Here is a 22,597-nt window from a genome sequence, read left to right as displayed (position 1 = left end):
AATCATTCATTTATTTATTTGAGAAGGAGATATAGATAGAGAATATGGGTGTGCTAGGGTCTCTAGCCACTGCAAACAAATCTCCAGGCATACACTAACTTGTGTATCTGGCTTATGTGGGTACTGGGGAATGAGGCACATGGGTCCTTAGGCTTCACAGGCCTTAACCCCTAAGCCATCTCTCCAGCTCCCAAAGAGTGGCTCTTAGTAAGCCCTGTTGTAGTTACCTTCACGTTTATGGCACAAAGCATCCCACCCAAAGCAGCTCACGGGAGGATTTATTTTGGCTTACAGTCTCTGGAAGAAGCTCCCAGATGGCAGTAGGAAACATGGCACAAGCAAAGGCTGAACATCACCTCTACCACACAGGTGGAAAAGCAGCAGGAGAGCGAGTTGAATTCTAGCAAGGGGAGCTGCCTGAGACACTCCTAAGCCCACCTCCATCTACACATCTCAGAAGGCTCCATCTCTCAGCTGGGGACCTAGCATTCAGAACACAGGAGTTCATGGGGAACATCAACCTCAAACCAGCACAGGTCCTAAACACCCATGAACCCAATTTTTGTCTTTGCAGTTTGGCAGGTGCTGGTACAGACTGCAAGGCTGGTAGTGAGTACTAGAGCTTCACTCCCTGCCTCCCCGCAGGTCTCTCAGGCTACAGATGCACCAGAGCCCCTTCCGGAAGCACTGCTTTTGCTCCAGCTTCTGACTTTCCTCTCACCCAACTCGCTGTTCCTTGTTGGCTCTGCTTAACACTGCGATGGGCCATCTTTTCTTGTCCAAATATACTGCGAATTTACCACAGCCAGAGCATGGTGCCAAGTAAACCACAAATTACCTCTGCAAAGTCACCATCTCCACAGGAATTAATTTTTAGTCTAAACAAGAGTTACAGTGATCTTATGTAAAGGCATATGTAAGATTAGTTCATGCCTCTGAATAAAGCCCCTCAGGGCTTCCATTACAGTTCAAAATCAACTCCAATAATGTCCTAGCCCAGTGTCATAGCTCTATCTATCCACCTCATTTTCCAGCCTTTTCTTCTTCAACTTAATACACTTCAGCCAGCCTGGCTCTCTTCTGAGCACATCAGCATTCTCTTGTCTAAGACTTTTTGCTGCTTGTACTCTCTCCAGCAGCCAGGCAGTCCCAAGGCTCTGTCATCCTCCCCACCTCAACTAGAACGTCTCCCCAGAGGAGTATTAATTATTAGGTCACCAACAACAGCCCCTTAGCTCTACTTTAATCTCTGCTTTTCGTCTTCACAGCACTGATTTTTACTTACAATCACAGGTTTCCACAAGTGCTCTTGGCAGCCTAGAACAGGTCTGCCTTCAGTCCACTTTTTAAACTCCTGTACTGTGAACCCTGTACCTTGCCAAGACAGCTAGGTGACTTACACGGCTACTTGCATGATTGACACCACTATCCTGTTCGCCTGATATTCTGAAGCACATAGGTTAATGCAGACCAAAAGAGAAAACACGATTTTATATCTGGAACCTAAAATCCTATAGATAGTACTCAAATCCAACCCTCAAAAATCAAATTATGTACAAATAACAGGGAAGAGCAGAAGAGACCGCTCAGCAGTTAAAGACACTTGCTGGCAAAACCTGATGGCCTCCATTATATTCTCCAGTGCCAATGTAAAGCCAGATGCACAGTGGTGCATGCAAATGGAGCCCGTTTGCAGTTTGCAGTGGGGGAGGTCCTTGCATGCTCATTCTCTCATCTCTCCCTCCCCCCACCTCTTCTCTCAAATCTATAAAATATTTTTTTAAAGTAACGGGAGAAATGTCAACGTGAAAGCACTAGGCAGAAGAATGTGGGATGCACACCAAGAATGTCACCTCACTCCACAAGTCCACAAGGCAGAGCTGTACACTGTCTGCCAAACCAGGTCTGTTACTATATGAAAATCCCAAATTTAGAGGCAATACCCCTACATTGTCTGCTTTCTTCCAGAAATCTAGGCTACCATAACCTCTCCGAAGAAACACATGCTTGTGAGCTAGGGCAGCAGCCTTTGCAGAGGGCCAGGGGTTGGTCTAGATGAGGGTGTCCTAGCTGAGGGTCTGCAGCCCTGAGTAAGCTCATCTTCTGGTCATTTTTCTCAGACACCGAACTGCTGTCCTTCTCCCATCAAATCAGTTACTCAGATGAACATGTTGCTTCAAGCTTGATATTAACTGTGACTTTGAAACAAGTCTCCCCTAGACTTCCATGCACCGGAAGGTCATGCTTCACAAACACTAACTGCAGAGGAAGATGGCTTTGAGGCCCTCACACATAACCAGAAAACACTGCAAAGACTTCCTCTCTGCTGTCCATGGTCACCTCCTATGTAGAACATGATCTTAAGTGAAAAGAAAGTTTGCAATGCTGACCAGAAATCCAGAGCGTGGATAGGCACAACCAGCAAATGGCTGCTTATTCAGAAGAGCCAGGAAAAGTATTATTAAATAGCTGATACTAATAGTTATTTTTTTATTTTTACACCAGTGGAGATGATTTCTTCAAAATCCTAGTCAGATAATGACCAAACACAGCAATAACTAACAGGACAGTAAACAGGACTGTGACAAAAGCAAATGCAGGCTTTTCACAGCAGCAGAGTAGTCCTTTCTGTCAGGTCAGTTGAGCGAGCCTAAGAGTAGGTGCCAGGGTGCCAGCTTTGGCAGGGCCCACTCTGCAAAGTACCTATGACAATAATTTATGAGGCAGAGTTTAATCCTCATAATAAATTTATAACAAGGTGCTAATTACAAAGAAAATGGCTCAATTAAGTTTGTGAAAGAAGATATTTTATCATGTCTTGGAATACTGTCTAATGCTTACTCTTTACCATAGCTGTATTAAAGAATTCTACTAGGAAGAAAAAAAAATTCCAATTTCCACAGAAAATCGCAGGCAGTTTCCCAGCACACTTGGCCCTGCAGGAAACAGTGCCAGATCAGCCCCCAGTGCAAAGGCGATACTGCCTGGAGATATCTACGTGGTCAGTTACTTACTCATCATCTCCCAAGCAAACCTGACGCTCAGCAGCCCCACACCCCAAGCTAGGATCGGAAATGTCTCTGGACACTTTTAACAGCTCCATACCCTCTTCTGGAAGGAGCACTCGAGACGCACAGGGATGCTCACAAGAGCAACATTCCTCTACTGCCTCACAGAAATACGTATTTTCTCAAGGATGACTGTTTTAAGGGTATTAATATGCTCATCTCTGAAATTAAAAGCAAACACTCAAAATGTAAGTTAAAAGAACACCAAAGAAATCAAAATTATGAACCTCAAAGAAAATACTCAAGACTATTAGGCGTTAACATAAAAAAAAAATCTATGGACACACTTTCAATTATAATTCCAATACATAAGCCATAGAAAACCTTTAAAGCATGACAGTTATACAAAACTACTTCTACATGACTTAAAACAAAAAGCACCACAAGCAAAACTTGAAGTCAAAGTGAGCAGCATATGTCGTACTAAGGCTGCATTGCTTCACTGTACAAACAGCTTCTAGAAGACAAGGGACAAAATAAGGCTAATGAACAGTGAGCAAAGCACATACGCAGACCGTCGCGGAAGAAGAATGGCAAACATTAACCCTCGCCAACAGGCTCAGCTTTACTTGTAAGAGGACAGACTATGCTAACCCGAGTAGCTGTTCAGACTTTCCAAGAGTGCAGTTGTACCTGGGCCCACAGTACAAGCAAGACCATGAGAACAAGCATTTTCCAACCCTGCAATGAGGGGCAATGTGGCCCCTCATATGAATCAAATTTACACCTGCATTTACCTGACCAGCCACCCACTTCTGAGTATTACCTCCAGCTGTACATGTCATAAACACAGAATAATGGAAGGAGTAGGCTCTTCTCGGAAACACTTGTCTGTAAACCAAAGGCTAGAAATAATGGCCAAACTGAGGACTACAGTATATCTAATATAGCCACACAATTGAATATGAGAAAGTGAAATAAAGAAAGGACATATTTTGTTTGCTTATATCTCTCTAGTAAGAAAAACACTGGAGAGCGGCTGGGAGATGGCTCAGAGCTAAAGGCACCTAACGTTGCCATCCCATGTTCAAATCACAGTACCCACAAAAAAAACCAAAAGCACAAAGTGGTGCATGTGTCTGGAGTTCATTTGCAACAGCAAGAGACCTCTGTGCATCCATATTCCACCTTAAACTCTCCTCCATCCCAAGTAAATAAAAATATTGCCAAAAGAAAAAAAAAACACTGGGAAAGAATTACAAGAAACTAACAATAATGGTCACTTATTGTATATACATTTTATGTCATTAAAAAATGACATTAAATGGCTTCATTCTTTGTATGGATATTCTATTTCTGCACAAAATACCTCAATCAATAACAGAATGTGCTTCATGTCTTCTTCAAGGAGAAAATCATGTGACTTTCATTAGAGCACTTCACTGGCCCTAACTTCCTCCAGCCACAAGTCAGATCTGTCTACCAGGCCTGTGCACAGAGCTCCTCTGTCCTGTCTAGTACAAGCTGCCAAGTAGGGAAGCAAGTGAACAGTGGACTCTCTGGCAGCCCCACTACCGTGTATGAACAGATGTCAAGACCAAAGAGGCAAAAATTACCAATCTGTTAACAGAAAACATAAAACAAAATTTCCCTAGACCAGGTTGACCTGGAACTCACTATGTAGTCTTAAGCTGGCCTCAAACTCACAGTAGTCTTCCTACCTTGGCCTCCTGAATGCTGGGATTAAAGGCATGTGTCATCACACCCAGCAAATTTTCCCTTTTTTTTCCTAACATGCTAACACAAACTTAGTAAGTGACCCTGGTCAAGGCTGGTTTTTCGCAAATTTGGTTTCAAAATTTTTTAGAGAAATGTCCATCTGAGCTCAGCCACATTAAGTGAATCTACTCCTAACCTAATTTGTGGGCACAATTACGACTCAGACAACTGTGAAGGCTTATGCTGGCTATCACCTCAACAGAAATAACAATCCCTTAGGAAAGAGCCTCTGAGCAAGCCTGCACTGATGTGAGAAGACACCCTAACCTTGGGCAGCGCTATGCATGGGCTGGAGTCTAGGACTGAACAATGCTGAGGACAGGCATTCCCTGCACTGTTTCCTGATTGCACATACAATATGACTAGTAAGGCAACTGCCTCAACGGCTTTCCTGAACTCTAAGGTTAAATAAATCCTTCCTTAAATTGCTTTTTTTGGGAGGGAGGGGCAGGGGCAGGTGTTTGGTCACAGCAATGAGAAAAGTTACTAATACAGAAAATTGGGGACTTCCAATTAAGATGGCAGCAGAGGAACCATGCCAAAGCAGCCTGGGGAGAAAAATCAAAAAAATAAAAATAAAAATAAAAAGCCAGCAAAATACACTCTTCTACTAAAAGGTGAAGGTGTATGAGAAATTACCAACCACAGCAAAGAAGGAGAGATCCAGAGTGTCTACCGCCCATAGAAAGCCAGAAAGGGCTCCAGCAGTGGTGGCACGAGCCACAGGAAAAGCCAGGTGAGGGAATTTTCCACTCACACTAGGCTCCTACACACTCAAGAAACCTGAAGGGGAAGACATCCGGGACCAGCTGAGCAGTTACTGAGGAAGAAGATAGTGGGAACCTGCAGAACAACTTCAGCCAACATGACAGCCTCCCCTCCCCCACCGCTAGCACCAGAGACCTGGGGAAGGGAATTCATCTACACAGAACCCAGTATAGGCTATCACAGCAGCAACCCACCAGCCCAGCCAGCCTACCCGAGCCTACCACAGCAAAGAGGGACCCAAGCAAGCGCGAAGCATAGCTGAGACCAAAGCCATCCTAAAAGGTAACTGGGCTTACACCAGGTCAGTACCCGACAAAAAAGCCTGGTATATAGGTATGTATTGGAAGTGCTAATTGCACCTTCCATGTCAGGGTAAATTATGTGTCAAATCTGATGGATGGTCGGATTTGCCATTCTTTATTAAGTTATATTTTGGGGTTGTCATTTGTTGCTTCCTAATTTATAATGCCTTTGTCTCCTCTTCTGTCGTTCATTGGGGCAGGGTCTCACTCTGTCACAAGCTGACCTTGGACCAGACCAGACCAGAAATCTCAGCCTCCCAATTAACAGGATTAAGGGTGTGAAGCAAAACACGTCCTAAAGGACTCTGGCTTTGTTAGAGTTAGGGTTAGAGGAAATGTTTCTTTTCATACACACTCTTGCATGAATACTCTGTGCTGGTTTTCATTGAATGTTCAGTTAAATTCTAGAATTTGCCTGCATTTTGTTCCACCCAGCCAAATAGAATACTCCCACTGTTGTGGTTACTCTGAGAGTTTTTTAAGAGTCACACCTAGCATGTTATGCTCCTATGCTGAAGATATGTAACATCAGATTGAGTCATCTAAGAATACTGCAGATAATTAGAAAACCCAACCATTAAGTTAATCCAAGATGCAAAATTCTCTACAATACAAGAAACCAAAAAATCTAGTCAGGCTTGATGATGCATGCCTTTAATCCCAGCACACAGGAGGCAGAGACAGGAGGGTTGCTGTGAGTTCAAGGCCACCCTGACACTACACAGTGAATTCCAGGTAAGCCTGAACTAGAGTGAGACACTACCTTGGAAAATAAAGCAATAAAAGAAACCAAAAATTTAGGACAATATAATTCCACCAAAAATTATAAATCCATCAGAAATAACCTCCAATGAATGGAATTTCAAAGGGGGAAGTTGGGGGGGGGAGGGTATTACCATGGGGTATTTTTTATAGTCATGGAAAATGTTAATAAAAATTGAGAAAAAAAAAAAGAAATGACCTCCAATGAGACTGATTAGACGAAATACTTGAGAAAGATTCCAAAAGAATGATTACAACTATGCTCAGTGAAATCAAGGAGGAAATCAAAGGAATCAAAGAAGACACAAGAAACCAATGTAATGAATAAAGGCCAATACAAGACACGAATAAGGAGATAAGAAAAATAATGAAAAACCAGTCAGAAATACTAGCAATGAAAAACACAGCAAGTTAAATAAAAAATTCTGTATTAAGTCTCACCAATAGGATGAAGGAGAGAATTGATTATCTAAACTAGAAGACCAAATAGCAGCTATAATAGAGTCCAACAAAGAGAAAAGATAAGCTAACAGAAAGGCATGAATGGGAATTTCAAGATATTTGGACACTATGAAAAGATCAAACATAATTCAGGGAAAGTAGAAGGAGAAGAATTTCACTCTAAAAGCAAAGTAGGCTTTTAAAAACAAAATCATAGAAGAAAAATTTTCCCAAATTGGGAAAGAGATGCCAATGCAGATACAGGAAGACTATAGGACACCAAACAGACAAAACCTAGAACTTCTCCTCACCATATTATAATTACAGTACCAAAACACAAAGAAAATATATTGAAAGCAGTCAGAAAAAGCAAGTCACTTATAAAGGCAAGCCCATTAAGATAACAGCAGATGACTCAACACTAGCTTTAAAAGCCAGTTGGGCTTGGAATGATGTATTCCAAGTTCTGAAAGACAACTGTCAACCAAGAATATTTTACCCAGCAAAGCTAAGAACATTTCACAACAAAAATAGGCTAAAGGAATACATGACAAATAAGCCAGCTCTACAGAAAATGCTTGAAGGGATCCTCCATGCTGAAGAAAAAGGAAAGCACACATATGAGGGAACAGAAAAATATATAATACTTGAAAAGCACTTAACAGGAGAGTAAAGGGGAAAAAGGAAACACTACAAAAGAAGAATGGCAAGTACAAATATATACATTTCATAATAACTCTTAATATCAATAACCTCAATGCCCCAACTAAGAAACACAGACTTAAAAGACAGAACACCCATTTTTTTTTTTTTGCCTCTAAGAAATTCATCTCTCCATAAAAGACTGATACTATCTTAGGGTGAAAAGATGGAAAATATGATATTCCAAGCAAATGGGCCTAGGAAACAAGCCGGTGCTGGCTTCAAACCAACACTACTGAAGAAAGATAAAGAAGGTCACTTAATATTGAATAAAGGAAAACTTCAACAGGAAGACATTACAATTCTAAACATGTATGCCTCTAACATGGGGGCTCCCAATTTCATCAGACAGACACTATTAGACTTAAAGCCACAGATAACACTAAGTACAACTGTAGTGGGTGACTTCAATACCCCACTCTCATCTACTGATAGATCACCTCAGCAAAAAATAGAAAGAAAGACATCTGGATTAAAAGAGATCATAGAACACATGACCTATCAGATATCTAAAGAACATTCCATCCAAATGCTTCAGAATACACATTTTTCTCAGCAGTACATGGAACAGTCTTGAAAATAGACCATATATTAGGACACAAAGCAAATTTCAACAAATACAGGAAAATTGAAATAATCAGTTGTGCTCTATCTGACCACAATGGGATTAATCTACAAATCAGCAATAAGAAAAACTACAGAGCATATACAAAATCATGGAGACTAAACAGTACACTACTGAATGAAGATTAGAAAATCAAAAAATTCATAGAGTCAAATGATAATGAGAACAAAACATACAAAAACTTTTGGGACACAATGAAGGCAGTCCTAAGAGGCATATTTATAGCTTTAAATGCTTATACTAAGGAATTAGAAAGGTTGCAAGTAAACAACTTAATGCTTCACATTAAAACCTTGGAAAAAGAAGAACAAGGCAAACCAAATATCAGTAGAATGGAAGAAGTAATAAAGATTAGGCAGAAATTAATGAAATAAAAACAACAATAACAACAACAAAAAAAAAACAATACAAAGAACCAATGAGCAAAGAATTAGTTCTTTGAAATAAACAAAACTGACAAACCCTTAGCAAATCTGACCAAAAGAAAGAGAAGAGACACAAATTAATAAAATTAGACATGAAAAAGGAACCAATACAATGGATACCAAAGAAATACAGAAAATCCTAAGGACATACTTTAAGAACATACACTCTAATACTAAGTTAGAAAATCTGAAAGAAATGGATGATTTCCTAGATTTATATGACCTACCAAGATTAAATAGGTGGGCAATTTAAATAGACCAATAACAAGTACAGAGATCCAAACAGTTATAAAAAAATCTTCCAACTAAAAAAAGTCCAGGTCCAGATGGATTCACTGGTGAATTTTATCAGACCTTCACGGAAGAACCAACACCAATGCTTTTAAAACTTTTCCATAGAATAGAAAAGGAGGGAATACTACTGAACTCCTCCTATGAAGCAAGGTTCACCCTGATAACAAAACCAGACAAAAACAGAACAAAAAAAGAAAATTATAGATCAATCTCCCTCATGAACATAGATGCAAAAGTTCTCAACAAAGTATTGGCAAACAGAATACAAGAATGTATCAGAAAAATCATTCACCCCAAACAAGTAGGCTTTAGCTCAGAGATTCAGAGATGACTCAACATACACAAATCCATAAATTTAATACACTCCGTAAGTGGGCTGAAGAACAAAAATTACACGATCATCTCAGTAGATGCAGAGAAGACATTCGACAAAATCCAACATCCCACCATGGTAAAAGTCCTACAGAAACTGGGAATAAAAGGAACATAGTTCAACATAATAAAAGCTATTTATGACAAACCTACAGCCAACATAACACTAAATGGGGAAACATTTGAAGCTTTTCCACTAAATTCAGAAATAAGACAAGGGTGTCCACTGTCCCCACTTTTGTTTAATATAATACTGGAAGTCTTAGCCATAGCAAGAAGGCAAGAAACACTCATAAAAGGGATAGAAATTGGAAAGGAAGAGATCAAACTATGATTATTTGCAGATGATATGATTCTATACATAAAAGGACCCTTTTCTACCAGCAAACTGTTAGAGCTGATAAACCCTTTTAGCAATGTAGCAGGATACAAAATAAACATGTAGAAATCAGCAGCTTTTCTATATACTAACAACAAACATGTGGAGGATGAAATCAGAGGATCTCTGCCATTCACAATTACATCAATCAATCAATAAAGTACCTTAGAAAAAACCTAACCAAGGAAGTGAAGGCTCTCTACAATGAAAACTTTAAAACACTCAAGGGAGAAATTACAGAAGACACTAGGAAGTGACAAGACATCCCATGTTCTTGGATTGGAAGATTCAACATTATGAAAATATGAATCTTACCAAAAGCAATTTACACCTTTAATGCAATCCCATTAAAATTCTAGTATCATTCTACACGGAAATAGAAAAGCAATCTTCCATGCACAAGAATCAAGTCCAAATGGATCAGGGACCTCAATATCAGACCTGAAACTACTAGAGGAAAAACATATTCAACATATTGGCATAGGCAATGATTTTCTGAATATAACTCCAGTTGCTCAGAAATAAAACCACTAATCACCCACTGGGATCTCATAAAATTACCAAGATTTTGTACAGCAAAGGACATTGTGAAGAGAGCAAAGAAACAACCTACAGAATGGGAGAGAATCTTTGCCAGCTATACATCTGACAGAGGATTAATATCTTGGATATACAAAGAACTCAAAAACACAAAGCAATAAGAAATCAACAAACCAATTAAAACATGGGCTATGGACCTAAATAGAGAGTTCCCAAAAGCAGAAATGTACATGGCATATAAACATCTAAAAAAATGTTCTATATCCTTAACTGTGATGGTTGTGTGTCAAACTTGACCTGTTCTGGAATCCACAGGCATTACCCATAAGTGGGTCTCTGAGAGCGCTTTCAGAAAGGAATAACTAAAGGAGGAATCCTTTCCCCAGGTCGAACCCTTCTCCCAGGGTGGGTGGAACCTCTTGGAGGGGGAGGGCTTTATCTAAGGAAGCTCAGGGAAGGAAAGTATCGCCTCCTCCTAACTAGCTGTTTGCCAGTTTTCCAGTGTGAACTGAAGAATAGTGTGGACTGCAGAGCAGTGACTCTCTAGGAAGCCTCCAGGCCTTGACTGCTATGGCATCTGGCCACGTGAAGTGAGCAGCTACCAGGTTCCTTGACTTTCAGCCCTGCAAACTGCTATTGTTGCATAAGCTAATCCAATAAACTCCCTTTTAATACAACTCGTTCTATTGGTTTGTTCCTCTAGAGAACCCAGACTAATACATTAGCTATCAGGACAATGCAAATTAAAACTACTGTGAGATTCCATCTCACTCCTATCAGAATGGCTGTCATCAATGAAACAAATGACAATAAATGTTAAGGATGAGGAAAAAGGGGAACCCTTCTACATTGTTGGTGGGAATGTAATCTGATACAGCCATTGTGGAAATCAGTGTGGAGGTTCTTGATATAGCTAAAAATAGATTTACCATATGATCCAGCTATAGCACTGCTAGGCATGTAGCCTAAGGACTCTTCTCACTACCTTAGAGATACTTGCACAACCATGTTTACTGCTGCTCTACTAACAACAGCTGGAAAATTGAACCAGCCTAGATGTCCCTCTACAGATGAATGGACAATAAAGATGTAGTACATTTACACACTGGGGTTCCAATCAGCGGTAAAGAAAAATGAATGGATCTGGAAAGGATTATACTAAGTGAATTAACCCAGGCCCAGAAAGCCAAATGTCACATGTTCTTTCTCATATGTGGATCCTAACTACAAATGTTTACACTTGTGTGAGAGCTGGAACCAAAAATTGGTAGAACAGGCCAGTAAGCTAGAAAAAGGCTATGAGGGAGGGAGGAGAGGGAAGAACTAAAGGGTATGGTATTGTATATATATGTAAGCAGAATAACAGATTACAGGAGTGTAATGGCCTAAGCGAGGCTAGGGGAAGAAACTGAGTAAAAGACGGGGGTTGGGGAGATATAAATCAAAATTCAAGATAGTCTGAATAAGACATATGAAAGCCTACTTTTTTGAATAAGAGCACATCCAGAAGCCATAGATTGTTACTAGAAAATTTTCAGTGCCAGGGATGGGATACCTTCCAGGGAGCTGTTGGCCAGGCTGATTCCTGTTGCCTCTAAAACATTACAGGTTATATTGGCAAGGCCCTTGCTTTCCCACCAGAAACAGATTTTAAGAGCCTATTGCTGAAGACTCCACATGCCTGGGCAGCAAGGTCACTGAGAAATCAAGTTGGGGCTGAGCTAAAAGCCTCTTCTCAGATGGCAGTGACCACTGGGATGACCCAAAAGGCAACGTCGTCTTGAGAAGTGTCCAGCACCAAAACATCTCTATCACACCCTCCAAGGCTCAGAGTCCATTGCAAAAGAGGTGGCAGAAAGAATCTAAGAGCCAAAGGAAGGGCATGACTCCTTATATTGCCAACTGTCCAGAAAGAAATTGTCCTAGATATCCATGACCTCACGGTGCCTAGCAATACCTTCAAAAGACCCTCATAGGGCTGGAGAGATGGCTTAGCGGTTAAGCGCTTGCCTGTGAAGCCTAAGGACCCCGGTTCGAGGCTCGGTTCCCCAGGTCCCACGTTAGCCAGATGCACAAGGGGGCGCATGCGTCTGGAGTTCGTTTGCAGTGGCTGGAAGCCCTGGCGCGCCCGTTCTCTCTATCTCCCTCTATCTGTCTTTCTCTCTGTGTCTGTCGCTCTCAAATAAATAAATAAATAAATTAAAAAAAAAAAAAAAAAAGACCCTCATAATAGGAGGAAAAGATGATGACATCAAAATAAAAGACTAATGGAAAAAGGGAGGGGATATGATGGAGAGTGGAGTTGTAAAGGGGGAGGTGGGGGAGGGGAGGGAATTATCATGGTTTATTGTCTGGAAGTATAGAAATTGTCAATAAAATAAATTATACAAGCAGGGCGCGGTGGCGCATGCCTTTAATCCCAGCACTCGGGAGGCAGAGGTAGGAGGATTGCCTTGAGTTTGAGGCCACCCTGAGACTACCTAGTGAAAGAAAATTGGTACCAGGAGTGGGAGCTGTGATAAACCTAATGATGTAGTTCACAGACCTTTGGAGCTAGTATAAAGGAGACATACAGAAGAGTTTGGAACCTTGTATTAGAAAAGTCCTTGGATACTATAAGCAGAGCTTAATGGGCCATTGTAGTGGCAGCTTGAAAGACAAGAATGCTGAGAGAAACATGTATAGTGAAGGCTCAGCTCATAAGGTTTCAGAGGAGAACAAAGACTCTATGAGGAGCTGGGTGAGAAACAGTCATATTATATGCTGTCATAAGAAAGTGGCTGCATTCTCTTCTGAACTAGAATAATATGAGATGAGTTCTCTTATGAAAATCTAAATTCAGACAGATAAGTTTATTTCTTGGGGAGGGGGGGAAATCCCAAGGTAGGGTCTCACTCTAGCTCAGGCTGACCTGAAATTCACTATGTAGTCTCAGGGTGGCTTCAAACTCACAGCAATCCTCCTGAGTTCTGAGATTAAAAGACATGCATCACCATGCCCACCCAGCTTTTCTTTTTTTGGTTCCTTTATTTTGCGAGGGTGGGGAGGACCCTTTTCTTTAGTACTGAAATAATTTACACAGTGCCAATGCATGTTGGAAGTATGCAAATCATTTTTTGATGCCATGGCAGCTCATAGTTGAGTCTGCCTGAATCTCAAGAGAGTCTACACTTATACTTCTAAACTGGGTTGGAGCTGCTAAAGATTAAGAGGACTTTGGAAGTTAGGCTAGATACATTTTGCATTATAAAAATGGCCATGAACTTACATAGACAAGTGGCAGAAGGTTATGACTTAAAATTGACACGTTTGGATGTTAAGTTGGTAAAGAATGGACTAGTGTTAGTTTACACTGGTTTTCAACTTGGCAGGAAGTAAAATCACTTAGGAAATGAGCCTCTGGGCAGGTCTGTAAGGAATTACCTAGAAAAAGTTTAATTGAAGTGAGAAGACCCACCCACTTGGCAAACACCATGGGCCAGGGACCTGGTCTGATTGAAAAAGAGAAATGCTGTAAGCTGAACATAGGCATTCAGTACTGCCTGCTTCCTAACTTTGGGCACAATGTGACCAGCTCTGAGTTAGGCTCCTGTTGCTTTGCCTCCCTATCATAATGGCCTACAACGTTGAACACTAAGCTGAAATAAACCCATCCTTTCTTAAGTTGCTTCTGGTGAGGTGTTTGGTCACAAAAACAAGAAAGTAACTAATGGGATATAAAGATGGCTCAGAGGTCAAAGGTATTTGCTTATAAAACCTGACAGCCTAGGTTTGATGATTTCCTTGAACCCAGGTAAAGTCGATGCACAAAGTGTGCATCTGGAGTTCGTACGCAGTAGCTAGAGGCCCTGGTACATCCATTTCCTCTCTTTTTCTCACTGCTTGCAAATAAATAAAATAGCCCAGGCTGACCAGGAACTCACAGTGAACCTCCTAACTCAGCTTCTCAAGTGCTAGGATTGAAGGTGTCTACCAGTAGACCTGGCACATATTTCTTCAATGCCAGGGATCTGAATACCAAGATAGAGCTTACATTGGGATTCTGAAATACAATACAAAGAAATTCCTAAGCTCTAAAGTGACTTGCCTGGTGAATCCATTCTGTATGAGCTCTCTTTGAAGCTTCTGGTCTTGAGCAGCATACTCAGAAAGTTCTGATTCCATCGCTGGAGGAAGGATGTTTGGAATAAATTTAGAAAACAAGGTTGGAGCCATCTGAACCCATTCTGTGAGGGGGACAAAAGATTCATTATGGAAAAAATATACATAAGTTAAATAGAAAGAGCAAATTTTCTTTTAGATAAAAAACAAAAGCATATATTAAACAAAATTTAAAACAAGAGGAAAAAACCTAACACAGCTCTATTTCAATAGATACGCAAAGTAGTTAGATTTTATTTCTAAAAAGAACAACATAAAAAAAATCAAATTTACTGATTCATGAAGATTTAATGAAAATCTCAAGGTACATTTTTAAACAGATCTTGTAATGAAGATTCTGAGTGGGAAGATTCCTAGAGTGAAGGGACCTGATGGAGCCTCAGCTCTATGAGCCACTAAACAAAACAGATGCTGGCTCCAGAAGAGAACACTGCAAGAGTTACGAATAAGCAGACGTAACAAAAGGCAATTCCCAAGCGGGGAGAGGGTGGGGAAGAGTGAACATTTAACAAGTGGGTTGGAGATAACTGGTTAGTACTTTGGAAATAAAAATCCTTTTTGACTCATGTTAGATTACAACACATCAAGAGTGTGTGTGCGCGCGCGCGCACGCGTGCATGTAAATAATAAAAGGAAAGAGAACTAAATGATTATCAGGAAAAAGACCAAGAATAATCTGCTTCTTGAAAAAAAAAAGGCAACAGAAGTAACATAAATATTTCACCAAACATGACAAAAATGGCTTTGTATTTTTACTAGTGTTTATACAAATCAGTGAGATCACGCAAGTGACTCAAAGATAGGAACTGACAATTCAAAACAAAAAACATGGGGCTGGAGAGATGGCTTAGTGGTTAAAGATGCTTGTAAAGCTCATCCACCTGGGTTTGATTTTTCCCAGCCACTCATGCAAAACTAAACACAAGTGACACAATCATCTGGTATCACTTGCAAGAGACCCTGATATGCCCATATATACAAATATGCAAATGAATAAATGTGTGCATATATATATATTACCTAATTTTATAAAAAGAGAAAATGTAGGGTTGGAGATATGGCTTAGCAGTTAAGGTGCTTGCCTGTGAAGCCTAAGGACTCATGTTCAACTCTCCAGGTCCCATGTAAACCAGACACACAATGATGCAAGCACAAAAGGTCATATATGTGCACAAGAAGGCACATGTTTGGCTGGAGTTCAACTGCAGTGGCTGGAGGCCCTTGCGCACCAATTCTCTCTCATGTGTGCGCCCTTGTAAACATTAAAAATGGCCTGTCCGTTGTCACAATAAAAAAAGCAATCACGTATCCTTATACTTGATCAAGGCCTCTCCCTTGAACCCAGAGCTTGCCTGTTCAGCTAGTCTAACAAGCCAGCTTGCCTGGGGATCCTAATGTCTCTACCACCTCACCATTGGAGTCACAGGCAGGCCACACAGGCCACACACCTGCCCAGCAGTTACATGGGTGCAGGAATCCATGAACCCATCTCCCAGCCCATTATTAATTCTTTGCAACTATTTTAATTTAGTTCTTCCAAAATTTTCCCTTTGTAAAATATTTTGGAGCTCATATCAAAAGCCATAAAAATATCAATGTTCTTATTCAAGTCAGCAAACTCACTTTAAAAATTGCAATCTGAGAAAAAAAAAATACCAACAACAACAACAAAAAAAACAAATCCAGGACTGGAGAGATGGTTTAGTAGTTAAGATGCTTGCCTGCAAAGCCAAAGGACCCAGCTTCAGTTTTCCAGGACCCACTAAGCCAGATGCACAAGGTGGTGCATACATCTGGAGTCTGCAGTGGCTGGAGGTCCTGGCATGCACCCCCTCAAATAAAAGTAAAATATATTCAAAAAACATTGCAATCTGAGTATGTAACTCTAAATCTGAAAAGCCATATTTGATGCTGTGTAATGGTGGGTCAATAGCCACTAAAAGAAAGCAAAAGTAAAATGATGCCCAACAGAACAGTTAAGTAAAACATGATAAATATGCCAGCACTGTATGCCAGCACTGAAAACGTACCAGGGCCACCCATACACCCCTGCACAAACTCACAGCAAAGCATTCTCAGTAGTGAATGCCAGGCCAGTGCCACACGGGGTGGGGGGAGGAGCTGAAGTGCTCCACTGACCATCGTCACAGGCGCCAAGTCAATTCTTCCTACACCTCTTTCCAACTTGTGTAGTCATTAAAACAAAGACACCCATTTTCTTCCTTTCTCTTTCTTTCTCTTTCTCTCCCCCACTCTCAAATAAATAATAAATAAAATATTTTTAAAAAATAAAGAGGGAGGGCTGGAGAGATGGCTTAGCGGTTAAGTGCTTGCCTGTGAAGCCTAAGGACCCCAGTTCGAGGCTCGGTTCCCCAGGTCCCGCGTTAGCCAGATGCACAAGGGGGTGCACGAGTCTGGAGTTCGTTTGCAGAGGCTGGAAGCCCTGGCGCGCCCATTCTCTCTCTCCCTCTATCTGTCTTTCTCTCTGTGTCTGTTGCTCTCAAATAAATAAATAAATAAAATTTAAAATAAATAAATAAAGAGGGAGCCGGGCGTGGTGCCGCACACCTTTAATCCCAGCACTTGGGAGGCAGAGGTAGGAGGATCGCTGTGAGTTCGAGGCCGCCCTGAAACTTCATAGTGAATTCCAGGTCAGCCTGAGCTAGAGTGAGACCCTACCTCAGAAAAAACAAAACAAATAAATACATAAAGATGAAGAGATTAGCCCAGCCCACTGGGTGTTCAAATAGCTCACACTTACTGCTTCCTCACAGCTAGCGTGACGCCCTGTTGTCTGTTCTGCCATGCTTCCCCACCATGCTGTAACCGCTCCTTACTCTGTAAGCTGTGGACTGGAGACATGGCTCAGCAGTTAGGGTGCTTGCTTGCAAAAACAAAGAACCATGGCTCGATTCCCCAGGACCCATATAAGCCAGATGCACAAGGGGGCACATGCATCTGGAGTTCGTTTATAGTAGCTGGAGGCCCTGGTGCGTCCATTCACTCATTCTTTATATCTCTATCTGCCCCCCAAAACAAATAAAAAAATATATTTCAAAAACTGTAAGCTGAAACAAACCCTTTCTTTCTCACATCAAAAAAAAAAAAAAGATGAAAAAACACTGTGTGTATGTAGTCATGATTTAAAAAAAATAGATAAGATGACTGCAGTGTTTTTACACTAAGCATCTAAAGCTGAGACAGAAACACAGCAACAATGCTAAGTCCTAAGAACCCCTAAGGACAGTGGGGCAGAGGTGGTTTACAACTGAAAACATACTGAGGTGATTCATATGCAATTACACAAAGACCATCACCAGAGAACTCTTACAATGGAGGAAACATGTTGAAATTCTGCTTTTAAAACATTCTAACCTTAATCTGTCAGGTAGAAAAGAAGTTCTTTAGTAAACCAGGAACATAATGGGTGCTGGCATGACATGTAAATGTCAAAATATGTTCAAACTTGCCTCTGAAAATGCCTAGGGCAGCAAAAGGTTAGTCTGACAATCCTCAAATATAGAATTTTCCTCACAAACTGCATAAATCCTATTACAAGGGCTAACCCTGGATAAAACAGCATTTAGATAAACATGTATCTACATTTCTCCCTGCCCTTAGAGTGATTAGCTTTATTCTGCTACATGTGATAAAAACCAGAGCTGATAACACTGCCTACTTAGGAATTTGTCACACTGCACTTGGAAGCCTTCCAACAAAGAAGAAAAGCATTCAGAAAGTACCAAAAAAATTTACAGAAGCGATCCCAACATAGAAAAATGAAATTCTAAAGTCTGAGAAACTAGAAAATGAAAAATATCAATTACTAGACACATGCAATAAGATATTTTTATAACTTTATGCCTGGCATGGTGGTACACGTATTTAATCCTAGTACTTGGGAGGCAAAGGTAGGAATACTGCTGTGAATTCAAGGCCAGCCTGGTACTACAGAATGAGTTCCAAGTCAGCCTGAGGTAGAGTGAGACCCAGTATTGGAAAGAAAAATAAAAAGATATTTTTGTAACTTTTTTTTTTCCCCGAGATAGGCTCTCACTCTAGCCCAAGCTGACCTGGAATTCACTATGGAGTCTCAGGGCGTCTCAAACTCACGGCGTTCCTCCTACCTCTGCCTCCCGTGTGCTGGGATTAAAGATGTGCACCACCACGCCCAGCATATGTTTGTAACTTAAAAAAGTAGTCTATATAAATGATTCCTGTTAAAAAAAATTATAAAGAATAGAAATAAAGACCAGAGCCAACTTGTAAGGAGAAATATACCAGAACACTCTAGAAGTCACTCATCATTTTAAAGTAACATGCGATAGAAGAATTTCTTAGGCTGGTCCACCCAATGCTATAATTTTCATGCTTAGTGTTTATTTTAGCAAGCTAAATTTCTTTTCTTTCAAGGTGGGGGTCTCACTCTACTCCAGGCCAACCTAGAACTCATTCTGTAGTACCAAGCTGGCCTAGAATTCACAGCAGTATTCCCACCTTTGCCTCCAGGCTGACCACGAATTCACTATGTTGTCTCAGGGTAACCTCAAACTCAAGGCGATCCTCCTACCTCTGCCTCCCGAGTGCTGGGATTAATGGAGTGAGCCACCACATCTGGCAGCAAGCTAAATTTTTATGTGTCTTTTAAATAAATTAACTAAGCTATCAATTAATAAAATAATCACTAAAAAACTCAAATGAAGAGGACTAACAATTGTATTTACAGGCTTATTATACTATCAGGTTAAGCTCTTTATATTACATTTTGACTTAATCCTCAGACAACAAAAGAATTTTATAAAAGGTAATTACTGTCCAAAAATACCCTTTGTGTTTACTGACGACAGAGCAATGTTCTATCCTGAAAAGTTCTGGCAAGCTTTCTCCTATGGGCATTTTAAATTACTAGACAGTTCAATGACAGGCTTGCCACCCTGGCTTTGAAACAGGAAGTTACCTATAAAAAGCACCTTGGTTATCTTTCTGTTTATAGGTTTTCACTCTAACCTTGCTTGGGATTCAGTGACTAGATATTTTTTTATGCTGCTCTTTTGTTTATATATCTTTCACCAATGCTCATGAAATGACTAACATTACCAGCATTTCTAGATGCCTTGCCAGTCACGTGACAGGCCTAACAGCCTGGAGTTATGAAAGGACATGTTTGTGTACTTTTGCACTGTGGAGCAGGAAGAGAAAATTCCAACAACAAAGGCAGAAACAATAACTAAACATGAGGTTTTCTTTTGTTTTTGCCATGTAGCTCTTACGTTGGCCTTAGAACTTGCCATCCTCCTGCCTCCGCTGCATGCATCACCACACTCAGTAGATTTCAGTGTAAAGGGCATCCTGCACATTATTTCTTGTATTGCCCTAGCAGGTGCTACAAAGACCACACCAGTTGGTTTGCAGTAGTAGAGCTAGATTTCCAAGCAAACTCTGAGGCCTCCTCAAAAAAACAAAAATTGGGGGGTTACAGCAAACCCAAATGCCATTTGGCTTCACAAAGCACATAAATAACACTGCCTTCTCAGAGAAGGCTGTAATTATAACAAAACAGTCCAAACCCAACACAAATGACAGAGGATTACCTGGTCTGAGAGTATAGAGGCCTTTCACAATATTTGCCATAGTTGAAGGTGTGACCTGAAATGGTGTTGACTGGGCTTCTAAAAGTAAAGCTGGAATAAGAAGAAAAAAATAAAAATAAAACAGGTAATAAAAAAAAAAAGAAAAAAAAAAAAAGCATGTAACACTTGCTTTTTTTTAAGTCAAGGTTGCTCTTAGTATTTCTAAGACTCTGGGGATAAGCACGTACAAAGAAGAGCAGTACTGGAGGGGAAATCAAGAGTTTATCCAACCAAGACTACAAACCCTCCAAGAAAAAGCCGCTTCATCACCTAGGTAAAGTCATGAGGGTCTGCTACATCACTAATGGAACCAAAGTTGTGCACAGAGGTCCTGAAAAGAAAGTTTCTACACGCAATGGCACTTAGGATACTTACTAAGTGAGCTGAGAATGCTCCTGTCACAAGTGGGAAGAAATTGACACACGGACACACAGTGAGCTCCCTCATCACCATACTTGAGGTGCTCTGCATTTTACAGGCTCAGCGTCCCTTATCTGAAATGTTTGAGGTCAGAAGTGTTTCAGAGTTCCAGAGTTTTTTGTTTTTAACTTTGGAATATTTATGGAGACTTTATCTGCAGATCATCCCTATCTAATGATCTTAAATACTTCAAAAAATCCATCATGTTTAAATTAAAAGCCTTCAGAGCATTTTGGATTTTCAGATAAGGGATACTCAATCTACAGTAATCTCAGTCATTGTGAACAGGGACAGATAGAAACCTAGTTTCCCAAATGCTATAACTGATCCTCCTTGGTCCTCCCTATTCTAAGGACTAGGGACAATGACAACTCACCTTTTCCATTTTCGCAATTTCCATAACAGTGTAACTGACCTTAACTCTGATCCTAAGAATCAGCATTCTTTTTCCATTATCTACTGCAATACATTTATTTGTTGATTTTTTTGTTTGTTTTGTTTTTCCAAGGAATTCACTATGTAGTCTCAGGGTGGTCTTGAATTTACAGCAATCCTCCTACCTCTCTCTGCCTCCTAAGTATTGGGATTAAAGGTGTGCACCACCACATCCAGCTGCAGCATTTTTTTATGGAGTCAAATAGCATCACTGACAAACATAAATTTTATTAAGTAGACAGAACAGAAGCTACTGGCCTACCGAAAACAGTCAAATTTTATTTTACCTCTCAAAGATTTACTTAAAAATTACTAATAAAATACTTTATCAGAACTGGAGAGATGACTTAACAATTAAGGTGCTCGACTGCAAAGCCTAATGGTGAGTTTGATTTCCTAGTACCCACATAAAGCCAGATGCACCAAGTGGTGCATACATTTGGTGTTTGTTTGCAGTGGCTGAAGGCCCTGGCTCACACTCCCTCTCTGCCTGCAAATAAATAAATATTTAAAAAATACTTTACCAATAAAATAATGAATTTTGCTTAAGCCAATTCTGTAATGAACTGATTTTCCTCCATTTGTGCCTTTCTGAAAATGGAAATCTTATTTAGTCAACAAACATTTAGTAGTTTCAGACATAAAATGTGACTTTCAATGGTGTTTATATGATAAAGGCCATCAAAGTTCAAGTCTATCCTTGCCATCTAATCATCCACTCTGAATGGCACAGTTAAATTTTAAGGATAACAGTGTTAAATATGTCTGAAAATTACCTTAAAGCACACTTTAAAAATATAAATTCTAAACATTAAGGACTTGAGAGTCTGGGGTACTCAAGGTTCTTTGTATCTGTGCACACCCAAAACCCAAGTATGCTCTCTTTACTAAGCCATCTTCCTAGTTTTTGACAGAACCCAGCAGCCCTTAGGTGCCACCACATACTCATCATGTGGCCAACAACTGCTATCAGAATCAGTATGTCAACTCTGACAGGTATGAAAAACTATAAATTAAAAACAAAAATTGAACAGTAGGTGAAATGTATATTCTGGAGTGGTTAAGCCAAGTATTATGGACAATTCTTGTGAGAGTTTGAAAATGCTAAGTGCAGAAGGAATTGAACTTGGAGACTTGGCTTATGAAATTTCTAAGGGGAAGGAAAGACTGCAGAGGACTTTGTTGGAACTGGGCTACTGGCATAAGGGCTAGCTGAATTCTGCTGCACATGCCCAGAGTTTGATCATGGTTAAGTTTGTAATGGACTGACGTGCTTAGCTAAAGATACTAAGCTGAGAGATTTAAGATTTTAAGATGGAAAACCTCAAGCAAGTTAAAATTATCGGCACTGAGACTGCTTTTAGGTTAGTGAAGCTGTCAATGTCAAACACACTAGCAATCTTAAGGAAGATGGTCCAACTGCTTTATATTCGAACAATGGAGAGGATACCTGAGAAAGACTATGATAGAAATGCAAACTCTTAGCAGGACACACCTTAAGTCCCAGTACTCAGGAGGTAGAGGTAGGAGGACTGAACATGAAAAATGTGTGGA

At 40.3% G+C, this 22,597-nt stretch overlaps 1 protein-coding gene across 2 annotated transcripts in view; it reads right to left on the bottom strand.

Annotated features, from left to right (window-relative positions):
* The window catches only part of Cacul1 (CDK2 associated cullin domain 1), an 84,126-nt gene that overhangs the window by 5,350 nt on the left and 56,179 nt on the right, over positions 1–22,597 (bottom strand). The window contains exons 6-7 of one of the 2 annotated variants that reach the window (XM_004659297.2): positions 20,150–20,239; positions 14,485–14,623 (exon numbers count right to left, since the gene is read on the bottom strand). In XM_004659297.2, coding sequence (XP_004659354.1) covers positions 14,485–14,623; positions 20,150–20,239 — 229 coding nt within the window. The remainder of the gene's footprint in view (positions 1–14,484; positions 14,624–20,149; positions 20,240–22,597) is intronic. The other variant, XM_045158287.1, reaches the window with a different exon arrangement.

This window comes from Jaculus jaculus, chromosome 1, assembly GCF_020740685.1.
Source record: "Jaculus jaculus isolate mJacJac1 chromosome 1, mJacJac1.mat.Y.cur, whole genome shotgun sequence".
Taxonomy (NCBI): Eukaryota; Metazoa; Chordata; class Mammalia; order Rodentia; family Dipodidae; genus Jaculus; species Jaculus jaculus.
The sequence above is the reverse complement of the archived record's forward strand: the minus strand, read 5'-3'. Positions and strand labels throughout refer to the sequence as shown.